The sequence below is a fragment of the Triplophysa rosa genome, linkage group LG14, assembly GCF_024868665.1.
Source record: "Triplophysa rosa linkage group LG14, Trosa_1v2, whole genome shotgun sequence".
Classification (NCBI taxonomy): Eukaryota; Metazoa; Chordata; class Actinopteri; order Cypriniformes; family Nemacheilidae; genus Triplophysa; species Triplophysa rosa.
The window spans coordinates 23,522,791-23,536,192 of NC_079903.1; the positions used below are offsets into that span (position 1 = coordinate 23,522,791).

General features: G+C 42.8%; 2 protein-coding genes across 4 annotated transcripts in view; one reads left to right on the forward strand and one right to left on the reverse strand.

The window, feature by feature from the left end:
* Window positions 1-960: 960 nt before the first annotated feature.
* Window positions 961-3,598, reverse strand: LOC130565255 (SID1 transmembrane family member 2-like). 2 transcript variants are annotated; one of them, XM_057351859.1, is made up of 10 exons: window positions 3,440-3,598; window positions 2,934-3,159; window positions 2,733-2,854; window positions 2,382-2,546; window positions 2,196-2,241; window positions 1,885-1,986; window positions 1,709-1,792; window positions 1,230-1,309; window positions 1,070-1,135; window positions 961-995 (listed from the first exon to the last, which is right to left on the reverse strand). In XM_057351859.1, the coding sequence occupies exons 2-9, from the start codon at window positions 3,132-3,134 to the stop codon at window positions 1,132-1,134; spliced, it is 804 nt and encodes a 267-aa protein (XP_057207842.1). In that variant the 5' UTR covers window positions 3,135-3,159; window positions 3,440-3,598; the 3' UTR covers window positions 961-995; window positions 1,070-1,131. The 2 variants fall into 2 exon arrangements, with proteins under 2 accessions (XP_057207842.1, XP_057207843.1); XM_057351860.1 differs by lacking the exons at window positions 961-995; window positions 1,070-1,135 and having other exon boundaries at window positions 1,249-1,347; window positions 3,440-3,597.
* Window positions 3,599-10,051: 6,453 nt separating this feature from the next.
* The window catches only part of sik3 (SIK family kinase 3), a 49,113-nt gene continuing 45,762 nt past the window's right edge, over window positions 10,052-13,402 (forward strand). For both annotated transcript variants that reach the window (XM_057351849.1, XM_057351850.1), the window contains exon 1: window positions 10,052-10,368. In XM_057351849.1, coding sequence (XP_057207832.1) covers window positions 10,141-10,368 — 228 coding nt within the window. In that variant the 5' untranslated portion in view covers window positions 10,052-10,140. The remainder of the gene's footprint in view (window positions 10,369-13,402) is intronic.

Consider the following 13,402-nt stretch of genomic DNA (forward strand, 5'->3'; position numbering starts at 1 on the left):
TTCCGCAAACAAAAGATCAGAAAAGCACCAGGCCCAGACAATGTCTCACCCTCCTGCCTGAAAGTCTGTGCAGAGCAGCTGTCGCCCATCTTCACAAATATTTTTAACAGATCTTTGGAGCAGTGTGAAGTCCCTTCATGCTTCAAACGCTTCCACCATCATCCCTGTACAGAAGAAACCCAAAATATCTGGACTTAATGACTACAGGCCTGTTGCTTTAACATCTGTGGTCATGAAGTCATTTGAGAGACTTGTACTGGCCCACCTGAAGGACATCACCAGACCACTTCTTGATCCCCTCCAGTTTGCTTACCGAGCAAACAGGTCTGTGGACGATGCAGTAAACATGGGACTGCATTACATCCTACAACACCTAGACAGACCAGGGACTTACGTCAGGATCCTGTTTGTAGACTTCAGCTCGGCCTTCAACACCATAATCCCAGANGAGAGACACGTGTGACTTTAAAACTGCGCACCTCGCGCTGCACTGAGAGACACGTGTGACTTTAAAACTGCGCACCTCGCGCTGCACTGAGAGACACGTGTGACTTTAAAACTGCGCACCTCGCGCTGCACTGAGAGACACGTGTGACTTTAAAACTGCGCACCTCGCGCTGCACTGAGAGACACGTGTGACTTTAAAACTGCGCACCTCGCGCTGCACTGAGAGACACGTGTGACTTTAAAACTGCGCACCTCGCGCTGCACAAAGAGACACGTGTGACTTTAAAACTACTTTTAAACATTCATGTAAACGGGAGTCAAGAGGTTTGCTCACGTCATGTAAACATGTTCCTGCGATTAAGTCCTTACTCTAATTATTGGAAATAATGGCACCGACATTTATTAATCATGAGGGGAGGGGCTCTCTCTGGTGATGGACAGTCACATGTCTTACCTCTTATTCTCCACACACGCCACAAGAAACGTCAGCAGATAGAAGGAGAGGAAGATCCCCAGACAGAAGAGCATTCCCATCACATACACGTCAGCTGAAGACACAAACACACACAACGAATGAACGGATGAACGGATGAATAGACACAGTAGATGGTGTTGAGCTCACAGTTGATAGCAGGAGACACAATCACATCCAGAGTTTTACTGCGATTTCCAGCATCCATCAGCTCATCTGAAACACAGAGAGAGTGAAGTGAGGCTGTAATGACCCCTGAGCAGTGTGATGTGCGCTGTGATTGGTCTAACCAGGTAAGAGGGGGTAGAACCTCAGCGGTCCTCCACACGCCTCATCTTCAGTCTTCAGTACCACCACCACGTAAAAGCTGTTACTGGGAAAGTCCTTCCTCTGGAAGACACACAACTCACAAATCACACACACTGACCCTGTGTGTGTGTGTGAGTGTGTCTGTGTGTGAGAGTGTGTGTGTGAGAGTGTGTGTGTGTGTGTTCATGTTTGTATATCCCGGTGGGGACCTAAACCTGAATACACACCAACACATGGGGACTCGTGTCACTGTGGGGACCAAAATTGAGGTCCTCATGGGCACAAAAGCTTATAAATTGTACAGAACAATATTTTTTACAAATCTAAAAATGCAAAAAGTGTTCTATGATCTTTAGGTTTAGGGATAGGGTTAGGGGATAAAATATAGTTTGTACAGTATACAACTCATTACGCCTATGGACTGTCCCCACGGGGATAATAAACCAGACATGTGTGTGTGTGTGTGTGTGAGTGTTTTACCTGGACTGTGATAGCAGCAGTGGTGGTCATAGTCTGATACATGCCAATAAATGCCACATTATTATCCAGATCAAAAACAGGACACTAGACAAACAGAGAGAGAGACGGATGTTTTCACATATCTGACTGTGTGTGTGTGTGTGTGTGTGTGTGTGTGTGTGTGTGTTGTTTCTCACCTGGATGTCTTGTATAGACATGACTGAACAGGGAAAGTTCTTCTGTGAGTTTATCTTCACGATCACCGTGTCCACACCATCAGGAAACACATACTTAAAGAACTACACACACACACACACACACACACACACACACACACACACAGATTCATTACACACTTGTGCCGCTATAAAACACACGAGTAGGACACCACAGGACTGACATTTTACTCTGTGTTGAGATTTAACACTTGATTTATTTCTACACAATGCAAAACGAAAGCACTAAAGACCCGAAAAAGGCCTCGTGTCAAATGAAAGTGTGTGTGAACCTGGGGCTGGGATGGCGTTGCGTTGAAGCAGAATTTCTTGTCTGTCCTGTAAACACAGAGAGAAAAGTGCATCAGCGCTCACTGCACACTACACGCTACAAGAATAAAACCTCCTTTACATTTTCAGCTGAGCTTGACCTGATTCAACAGCAGAATGAATTGTGTTTGGCCACATGAGTGACTCACAGCAGATTGAAGCTGTCCACGCGACTGACACGCAGCTGATAGTGAACCCCAGCGCTGGACAGCGTCGACACGTCCACATAGAAGAACTGCATCTCTGACACGGCTTTAGTGGGCGGCTGGCACAGCGTCCGGCCCACCTGAGTGTACTGATATTTCCTCTGATACCTGAACACATCACACTCAATCGTATCGACATGTGAACACAAGAGGAAGTGACACCAGAAAAACATCGCTTCGCTTGAACGAAGGTCAAAGTTCACTCCCATCATATCTGAGTTGAAGTTAAACTGAGATGAGATTGTCGTCGGACACGCCCCGCTACAGGTGTGATGGCGACAGGTGTGTACTCACAAGCCTCTGAGAATGAGTGGAACCTGAAACGACAGAACCGCCTGTTTCTGTCTGACCACGAACAGCAGCGGACTTTGAACGCTCTCTGACAGCAGCTCCACTGAAACCCGCACGCCCTCCGTCTGAGAGAGAGAGAGAGACGGTTGAGTGAGTGTGATCAGAGTATGAAAGAGTGTGTGTGAAGTGCATCTGGACTCCTGCCTTGTTTCTGGAGACGGTGTGGTTGTACGAGTAGATGGTCTGGTTGTCACTGGTGACCGTGTCATAGTAAGTGACATCAAACTGAGCGTCTCTCTGTATGACCACGTTACTGCCGTCCACCGGCGCACACCAGCACAGCATCAGCATCAGGACCAGCCCGACCACAGCGGAGCGGACAGGAGCGCAGCACATCTCCAGCATACTGTCTGCTTCATCAGCCTGACAACTACACACACACACACACACACTTTATTACTCGGACACACACTACAATCAGCCATTTTGATGAAAGTAAACATAAAAGAAGGATAACCTATGCATACTACATTATAGACACGTGACAGATGAGATTATTCCTTAGGGCTGTCTTTCTAATCATTAACAGCAGATGAACTGTAATCATCTCAGCAATAAACCTCAGGCACACACATGTACACATTAGCACACAGTGTGTAGAGTATGACACTACAGTACAGTATATGTGTGCGTGTGCAGTGAGGACTGACCGTGTCTTCCGCTCAGCTGTTATCCGTTCAACACGCGACTGATCGCACACAAACACACATAACAACACACTCAATCCGATCTAAAACTGATGGAAACGCAGCGACAAACTCGAATCTCTTCCGTTCTGATCCGCTTGCTCTCGCGCTGCGCTGCGCTGTTGATACCGACGCAGTGACGTCATCGCGCACGTATCATGTGACATGCGCCATAAACATTGAAATACAACAAATAGACAGGTACTAGAAGGGATACAGCTACGAAAAATCTCGCCATATAATTACAATAAATGACATTAGCTAACGCCTTCACCTACCCCAACACTAAACCTAACCTTACAATAATAAAGAAAATATGAATCAAGTGTTTTCAGCGTGACAAAAATGATGCGGCATTGAAGTGCGCATGCCCAGTGGAGGGAGCTGTGTCCCTTCTAGTCAAAACCGGTGCGTTCCAAACAGGATGTGTCGCCCTCCGAAGGTGACACCACAGAAAACATCGCTCCAAATAAAGAGAAAATTACGTTGTTTTTATTGTTCCTTTTGCCAAGTGAATTTTAAACGGACACATTAAGAGATACAATTGCGTTCTTCCCTCTAGAGTTTAAACATCAAGAGTTTTAAGTTACTCTAAGAAGAGTAGGGCATAGGGATGATTACTTCGAAAAAGGACGCAGGTACACACACACACAAACAAACAAACAAAAAACATTATCAGTCGTGTCTATCTACACTTCTATGTTATTTATATTTTACGTGTGATTTGAATATTTGTTTTACATTTAACTTTATTTTTAAAGCAAGTGAAGGAGCATTTGCTGTAATTCCAGCTGCTTTTATTAATGTTTGCCATCCACTTAAATCCGAAGCAGAAATAAAGTGAATGAATGAGTGTCGGTACTGATTTTATCCGGATCTACTTCAAAACAAAATATTTTCAGCAGCCGAATAAACACTAGTAACGATTATTAAAAGATTGCACGGCACATTATTTTAGGTAAAGTGTTCCTTCCTTTAGCATAACTTACTCTTCGTCTTATTCTAGTGTTTTAGGGCGGCTTGGCAAGCCAACGTAAAAGGTGCATTACCGCCACCTACTGATCTGGAGTGTGCATTGACTTGAAGTGAACTTGAAAAGACAAAATAATAAAACCTTACTACACCCTATCCATTATTCCTGTTTTTTAAATATTTGAATGATATTCCATGAACACATTTACTCTTCCTAGAAACCAGCTGTTTTTTCTGCACGCGGAAGTGACGTCAGAGGATCAACAGCAACTGCAATGTGATTGGTCGCTCGGACTGTCCATCAGAGAGCTGAACTCTTTTCTCTTTCTTTCTGTTTGATGATGTTTAAGGAAAGTGACCTATTTGTCAGGTATGGTGCTCCTTACCCAAAATGTGACCTCTGCATTTAACCCATCCAGAGAATGGTGACCACACGTACACCCGGAGCAGTGGGCAGCTATCTATGGAGCGAAAATTGTGCCTAAATTTAACAAACAAATCCAGCGTTTTGCAAACAAACGCAACCTTTTTTGCAAAAGAAACTAAACTCTGAAACAAACAGAAAGCGTTTTACAAATACATAATGCAATTCGAGAGAAAATGCAAAGGTGTAACATATAAATGTACTGTGTTTAAGTCTCACCTTTTTATGAGATTCTCTCAGCTTGATTTTCTCACAAATGTGATCGTGCAGATTTTCTCAGTTATGCAACTTCTCCCAAAACAGCAGATAGTTCAATTGTTTGACTTAGATTTATATTACTGTTTTTTTGTGCTGGTTTGTTTTATTGCAAAAATTGCCCAAATAGCTTGAAATAGCCAAAAATATAGCAGAATTCATTTTAAACCTAAATAGGCTAATGGCAACCAAACAAAGCCGACGACTGACTGAAACAACTGCCACGACGATTTATTTGCTTTTCCATCTTTTATAGCCTAGAAAGCTCTCTACTTTAATGCAATAGTGTTTAGACATAATGTTAAATACTTTTTATCTATGAGTTGTTATGTATAAAAGTCAAACATATGTATCAGTGCAACTTTCATGCAGAAAAATCACTAAAAACCGAGTCGCATCTCAGAAAGAGTGCAAAATACTATACTGAAATCTTACAAAAAATTGACTGATTTCTGTTTAATTTCTTTTAATGAATTGAATGAATTAATCTGATTACACTGCACAATGAACTTTACATCGTGTCTGCTGTTTTTTATGTGGTATCGTGAGCGCGCATCGCGCCTAAACTGAACTATTTTGCACATTGTTTCGCTACCACCTGCAGCGTGAATTGGGGTGTTTGAGATGGAGAGAAACAGATTTATTTCTGAAGCGGGAGCTTCGGAAGATGGAGTTTTCAGTCATTACTGAAAGTCAATAGGTTATAATCTAGCCTATATATTGCAAGCAAATAATAGCTGTTTGTTAACAGCACAAAATAAGACCGCAAAAACGAAGAAATGAATCTGATTTTACTGCACAATTAATTTGACATGCTTAATTTTACATATGTGCAGTGCGTCTAAAATTCTTTTGCACAATATTTTGCTTCCACCTGTAGCATGTAGCATGCTTCTCTGTTACAAACTAAAGCCAGAGCAGTGAAGTGAAGAGTGACGTTGCTTTCAGCCAATGGAAAATACAACAATTTTTGGTGTTATTTTTTGATTCTCATTGGGTGGGCGAGACATATGTTTAGGGGGATTCAGCCCACCCCTGCCCATGCCTAGAGCAAGCCCTGATATAAACACAAAATTACAAGTATGTCAAAATTCCCTTATAAGAAAGTATCCTTGAAAAAGTAGTTTGTTTTGTGAACGTAAACAGTTGGGAAACAAGAACGAGAGAATGAGATGGGGTGGAAGGGGTGACAACATTGCAAATGCATCCAGTTTGTTGTATGTTATTTGTATATTAAAACCAATGCATAATTCATTATTTATTATTAAGAACAGCAACTGATTATTATTAACAGTTTCAATAAATTTCATGAGACTAACTGAATGAAACTTGAATGAAATTATTTCAGTTTCTGGCACTGGCAAGGGTGGCACGCAAGGAAATGTTCATGGCTTCTTCCTATAGAAACTAATTCCCAATAGCACCACCTGCTGTTGCACATGCATTTGTGAGAAAATCTGGACGGTCACATTTGTGAGAAAATCTGCACGGTCACATTTGTGAGAAAATCTGGACGGTCACATTTGTGAGAAAATCTGGACGTCACATTTGTGAGAAAATCTGGACATCACATTTGTGAGAAAATCTGGACGATCACATTTGTGAGAAAATCGGGTATGGGTCACCATATGTGACAAATAGGTCACTTTCACCATTTTAAATATGGGAATCACAAAGTTAAGTCGCTGGAACGTTTTTTGGTTGTGGCAACGAATATGTTCTGGTCATCATTGTGGTAGCTGAGCATACCCATTAGTGGCATTATTCCTTGTTGATGAACTAGACCGTTATGGGAAGCTTCGTGGATAAAAACTACAACATCTGAAATGTATTCAGGCTGGATTTGTTGTCAATCAAACATTTATTTAATACCCTGGATCCGTAAGTGCAACTCAGAACAGAAATCGCTGTCTTGATTTTGGCTACACTGTAAAAAAGAAAATTACCAGTACATTTTCCTTTGTTTTATGGACATTTCCGTTAATGCTAAAATGCAATTTAATGCAGTGCAAAATGTAAAACACAGGTTAAACAACTGTAAAAATGAATACAGAAAATTCCTTCATATTAATACAGTAGGCCTATATTGTGCCCTATTTTTACGGATTTTTTTAGTGTACCGTACAGCGGGCCCTGGTTCGAAAACATGACATTTTACATGTCCATCTAGAAAACATGTCGCTTTCACATAATAGGTTAATGTGTAATTATTATGAGACGTAGTATCCCTTTATAACAAGAAAATTATCTCGTTTTAACGACATATTATCTCGTTTTAACAACGTATCATCTCGTTTTAAAGACATATTATCTTGTTTTAACGACATATTACTCGTTATTATGACATAATTGAGTGGAAAAAATGTAATGTATGTGGCAGCAATGTGCCACCGTATAATAGTAATTTAAAAAGGCCATGGACAACAGCAGTCATCAGTTTTATTGACACATATCTATATTTGTATGGATGCTTTGGCAGTATAGTGTTTACAGAATGATTCACCTCATACAGTATTGCACTGTTATCTTGAGCCTCTGCAGGTCATTCAGAGACGTGACAATACTGTGTCAAATTCATCCAACAAAAAGTGCTTTTATATTGATTATTATTGTATATCCCCAAAACTGTGTCCAAATGAAAAACAACAATGTCTCCCTGTCTTCTGTTTCATTCTCTTTCGGGTTGCCTAGCTCTGGTTTTGAAGTCATGATATTATATTTTATTTAACTAAACAAAATGACCAATTATGCCAATAATACATCTTGAAAATGACATCGAAGACCGAATAACGAAAGATGATACACATGAAGCGTGTTTGAAGAGATCTGTTCTGTGTGTCTTTCTCCAGTTTGTGTCTGCAGCAGAAGGTTTGCTGAGGGTTTGATATCCAGTGGCCGTCAGATGCAGAAAGTCAAACTTTGGCGAGAAAGTCTCAATAGTCGCTTTGGACGAACTCAGTGAGCTGGACCCAGCTGAAGGACCCACGAACTCGTTCACGGCCGGGGGGGGGGGTCTTTTCCCATAAAACATCACAAATTCACGCAAAGTCGTACCAAGACAATGATTTTGGCGTGAGGGAGTAAGATGAGAAATTGTGTGATGTGACTTGACCTGCTCAGCCGTGTGCCGACTCACAAGAACCACCACCTGAGGGCGACAGACAGACACACACACACGTCTGGTTTATTATCTCCGTGGGGACAGTCCATAGGCGTAATGTTTTTATACTGTACAAACTGTATATTCTATCCCCTATCCCTAACCCTATCCCTAAACCTAAAGATCATAGAACACTTTTTGCATTTTTAGATTTGTAAAAAATATTGTTCTGTACAATTTATAAGCTTTTGTGCCCATGAGGACCTCAATTTTGGTCCCCACAGTGACACGAGTCCCCATGTGTTGGTGTGTATTCAGGTTTAGGTCCCCACCGGGATATACAAACATGAACGCACACACACACACACTTCTGTTGCTCTGTCTCTACTGAACGTGAGGTCAGATCTCTGTATGTACCTTCGGTTAAATGAGAACACTACAGGTGGTGTCTCCAGCAAGGCCAAATTCAGAATATGCAGAAGAGAAGGTGCTCTGAAGCGCCGGCCAGAGGGCAACAGTTCAAAAAGTCCATGAGGATTTTTCTTGCCCTGTTTTTCACTCTGGAATCGTACAGGTCCTGAAGTGTGGGCAAGGAGCACCAATAATCTTCTCAGCACTACGAACGGTCCGTTGTAGTCTTCGTAGGTTTGATTTGGTGGCCGAGTCATACCAAACAGTTATTTACAGGTAAAATCAGTTGCGAGAGAAACAGAAATCAGGAGAAAGAAATAATCGTGCCAAATTTCCTCAACTATAAAACTTATTGTAGTTACTGTTATGCCAAAACATCATCCACTACCATAGTAGAAAAAAGATTGTACACACTTGACTACTACACACAGCAGCAGGGTGCATATCCTCACTCATCCCATCAGCCCCCAACACACACGCACTGCTGCCAAGTCATTCAATCTGAGCAGTTTGATGCTTTATTTGTCATCTTCTGTGTTATAAGTCCATGAAATACACACACCTGAGGGGTGACGGGTTCCTCCACAGATCTCTGTTATAAGTGTAACCTTGACTTCTGTTTTCTGTACATTTATAGCCAAATTTGACTTCCGCATTAATGAAGCGCTGCTGCATGTCCCGCCTTTTTCCGCTGACGTCAATACGCAACACGAAAGCGCGAGAGAGAGAGAAGTGTTCCTGAGGTCAGAGGAGCGTCACTCTGTGTTTTAAACGACCCTAATATACATACTGCGTGGGTCTTCAGCCATTGAACCTGATCATATTTATTTATTTGTCAGTCATCTTACCGAATTTAGTATGTAAACAATTGTCATCTCAACACAGACAGAAAGACACAGACTCACTGAGGACTTTCATCAATACTTTGCTCTTTTATGGTTATGTCGATATGTACATATAGAAGCGTATCAATTTTTATTTTATTTTTATCTTAAACTGTATTCGTGCAGAATGTTTATATTTAATTTTCCTGTGCTTTGGCAATGTACAAATATATTTTATCATGCCAATAAAGCTTCGTTGAATCTTGCATCTACATACAAACATATATAGATGTTCTGAAGCGCGTTCATGAGGTGAGTTGCGCGTTCGCGGTTCTCGCATTCCTGCCGCCGAGCGTTTCCGGTTGTCGGGGTAGAGGGGGTATGCGGGGATCTTCTCGTTGTCATGGCAGCAGTTTCCTCTCCTCAGCGCAGTCGAACAGACTGCGAGATATGCGACGAGGATTAAACACAAGAGCGCGCGCTCGTCCCGTCGCCAAGGCGACCGAAATATGCGTACGCGCGGGCGATGAAGTCATTGTTACGCTATCGGTTGCCATGGCGACATCCATGAGAGGGCGCTGCGCAAAGGGGCGGGCCTCGCGTCTTGACGCACGACGGGGGCGTGTCCGGGGAGCGCGCTGCGCGCTCTCGCTTGTTGTTCCCGCAGAGAGGGCAGAAGATGGCGGCCGTGTCGAGCGGGGCTGCCGCCGCCGCCGGGATCCAGCACCCGAACCTCGAGCGAGCGCAGCCCGCCGCCTCTATCCGTCACTCGAACGCGAGCCGAGCCGCCGCGGGCGTCAGCCGCACGCCCCTCGCGCGCGTCGGCTACTATGAGATAGAGCGGACCATCGGGAAGGGCAATTTCGCCGTGGTGAAACTCGCCACGCACATGATCACCAAAGCGAAGGTAAGGCGAATTTACCCCCTTCGATTTTGCCTCGCTCGCCCCCCCGGGGGCAGATTCACACACTGACACGCGCGCGCGCGCTGACGGCGAACGGTGACCAGCGGACAGATGCGGCCTGCGTGTAGATGTGCGTGCGTGTGTGTGTGTGTGTGTGTGTGTGTGCGCGCGCGCGCGCGCGCGGCTGTGTCGAGTGTGTGTTTACGTGCGTATAAAAGTGTGTGTGTGTGTCATGTGGACTGTAGCAGTGATGTGTTTGGAGGAGAGAGGGATGGACAGATGAAGTGTGATGTTCAAGTGTGTGTGTGTGACATAAGACTCTCCTTGATTTGATCGGTTACTGATGGATGTTCAGTACATCTGATGTTTGTGTGTTTAAATTGTGAAGACAGGGATATAATCGGACGTTTGGTGACGTGCGTGTTGTGATTCGGCCGGGGTGAGCACAGGTCATCCTCAGGGCTTTAACTCGTCTTAAGTGCTTTAATACGTCAGTGTTTTACCTCTCATCAGTGTCACACAACACTGATGTCATATCGTGTACTTGAGTGCAGGTACTTGAGTGCAGACGTCACAGTTCCATCACTGCAGTTACTCGTGCTGTATAGTGACACGTGTGTCGATCAGACACAATATTCACATCACATGTCACGTGTATGATGAGTAGTGGCAGTAGTTGTCTGATTGTTTCCACACTGCTTAATGGTCTGTAACACACAACAATCATTTGACACATCTTCAACATTCTATACATGACCTCGTTATAATCATATAGACTATAAACTAACCCCAAACTCATCACCTCTTCATCTATGTGTTCTGATGATTTGACCCAAAGTGACCTTCGGTGCGTCACAACATACTGTAGATGTTAAAGCGACAGATCACCTGAAATATCAACATCCTCTCCTCATTTATAAACTCTTTCTTCAGTGAAACACAACAGAAGATATTTTGAGAAATGTCTCAGTGGTTTTGTGTCCATATAACGGAAGTCAGTGGTGTTCTTCTAAATATCTTCTTGTGTGTTCTGATGAAGAGTGAAACTGCGGATCGCTGTATCTAGATGGAAGTAGTTCACTCAAAGGTAAGAAAAACACAACACCTCTGTTTAAGCCTCTGATACACTTAGTGTGTTTAAATACTGGATTCTGATCATAAATGACACTGCAAACATTTAACTTGACAAATGACCTTTTATGAGCGGGATAAACCACGGCTAGACGTTCATTAAAGGGATTTATGGCACGGCTAGCTGTGGATTATCCCGCTCATATTGCATTTCGCACACTGATTGGACCTTTAAACCCTTGACCTTGATGTTGCAAGCATTGCTGTTCTACTGAGATGCAACGCCAGTGATGAGGATGATATATGTAGAGGATGTGTCAACGTTGGTGTCAGCTATTGATTCTTTTACACAAAATGAACATGTGAACATGAACGTCCTCCTCACATGTTTGTCATGTTTTTCACTTGTTTTCTGCTTTAGACGAACATTTGTGATTGTTGTCAGTTTGTGTGCTCTGTGACACTACACTGTTTCTAATGACAGTAACGTTATGTTAGTTTATGTTCATGTGATGTCATTCATTCCTTCATTCATTAGGTATGTTGATCAGCACATGAACACAGGAGATATTCTTGAACTGTTTGTTGTGTTTGTATTGTGTCACGATTTACAGGATTTCATCACTGAGATGTTGAGTTGTGTGTTTTTAATCCAAAGCTTTACATCCCACATCCCACACCAGCTTTACTATAATTATATATAATAAGGGTGTAATAATACATCGATATGAAGTGATGCATCAGTTACATTTCTAATCATTCACGTAAAATATTGTTATGAGGGACACGCTCCACGTCCACATGATCACGTACCGCTGGTCTAAGTGTATTTGATTTGTTTGTAAATGTCCCATATGGAGTTAAACATAGACTTTAATTAGACGTTCATTTGATATGTTTTGGTTGTATTTGCGAGTTAATAAAAGTGTATCTGCTTGTGTAAACTAGGCACATTATATAAAAATATCGATAAATGAATCGAATCGTAATCATATTGCAGAAATGTCAAAGTTATCGGCAAATATCGCATTGCTGGCGGAGAAAATCAATATCGTATCATATTGTGATGAACTGTCACATTTACATTTAGTCATTTAGCAGACGCTTTTATCCAAAGCCACTTACAGAGAGTTCAGGGAGAAATAAGCGGTATGTCATACATTTACAGCCCTAAATGATGTCACATATACCCCTTTTCCACCAGAATTAACCGGGTGCTGGTTCGGAGCTAGTGCTATTGCTGGTTCAGAGCTGGTTCCACTGGTGAACCTGCAAAGAACCGGTTTGCTTTTCCACGGGTTAGAGAGCCACAAGGGAGCGAGGCCATACGTCACTGACTATGTCGCAACTTTCCCAGCAACATTAGCGCGGTGGCACCAAACTTAAAACACCATCAACAATGGCGGACGTTGCGTTGCTTGTGATGTTCATGGCTTTGCGAGCGTACATCTCTGCATCGGACCAGAGTGCAAGAAAACAGTTTGTGTCTTCCTCAGACCAGTGTTACTTTTGTTTCGCGTCCATCGTGAATTGAATTTCAAAAATGGCGGTCAGTGTTCGTCAGTGGTCACGGTAACCCCGCCCCCAGCACCTGACGCAACCAGTTCTTACTTCTAGCCCAGCAACTTTCGGTGCTAGATAAGAACCACTTTTTCTGGTTCGGAGCTGGTGCTTTGGATGTGGAAAGACAAAGAACTGATTTGGAACTAGGCTCTGGCTCCGAACCAGCACCGAAACTGCCTTGGTGGAAAAGGGCTAATAGAGGTTTGTGATCTAGTTCAGCTGCTGGTTTTAATGGTTTGAGAGCTGCAGGTTCTGTGCAGTGTTAATGTGATTTAGATTCTTATTGTGTGAATTTGTGTTTTTTCAGCATTGACTCACCTGAACACAGACACTCACATGCTAAAACTTGCTCTCTCTCTCTCTCTCTCTCCCTCTCTCTCTCTCTCTCTCTCTCTCTCTCTCT

Excerpts from the sequence above, each read along its gene's own strand:
- LOC130565255 (XM_057351859.1), bottom strand. The coding sequence starts at position 3,134 with ATGCTGGAGATGTGCTGCGCTCCTGTCCGCTCCGCTGTGGTCGGGCTG. Across the intron at positions 1,987-2,195 it reads CAACGCCATCCCAGCCCCAG|TTCTTTAAGTATGTGTTTCC; the intron begins GTTCACACACAC and ends GTGTGTGTGTAG. Across the intron at positions 1,310-1,708 it reads CTGCTGCTATCACAGTCCAG|AGGAAGGACTTTCCCAGTAA; the intron begins GTAAAACACTCA and ends TGTGTCTTCCAG.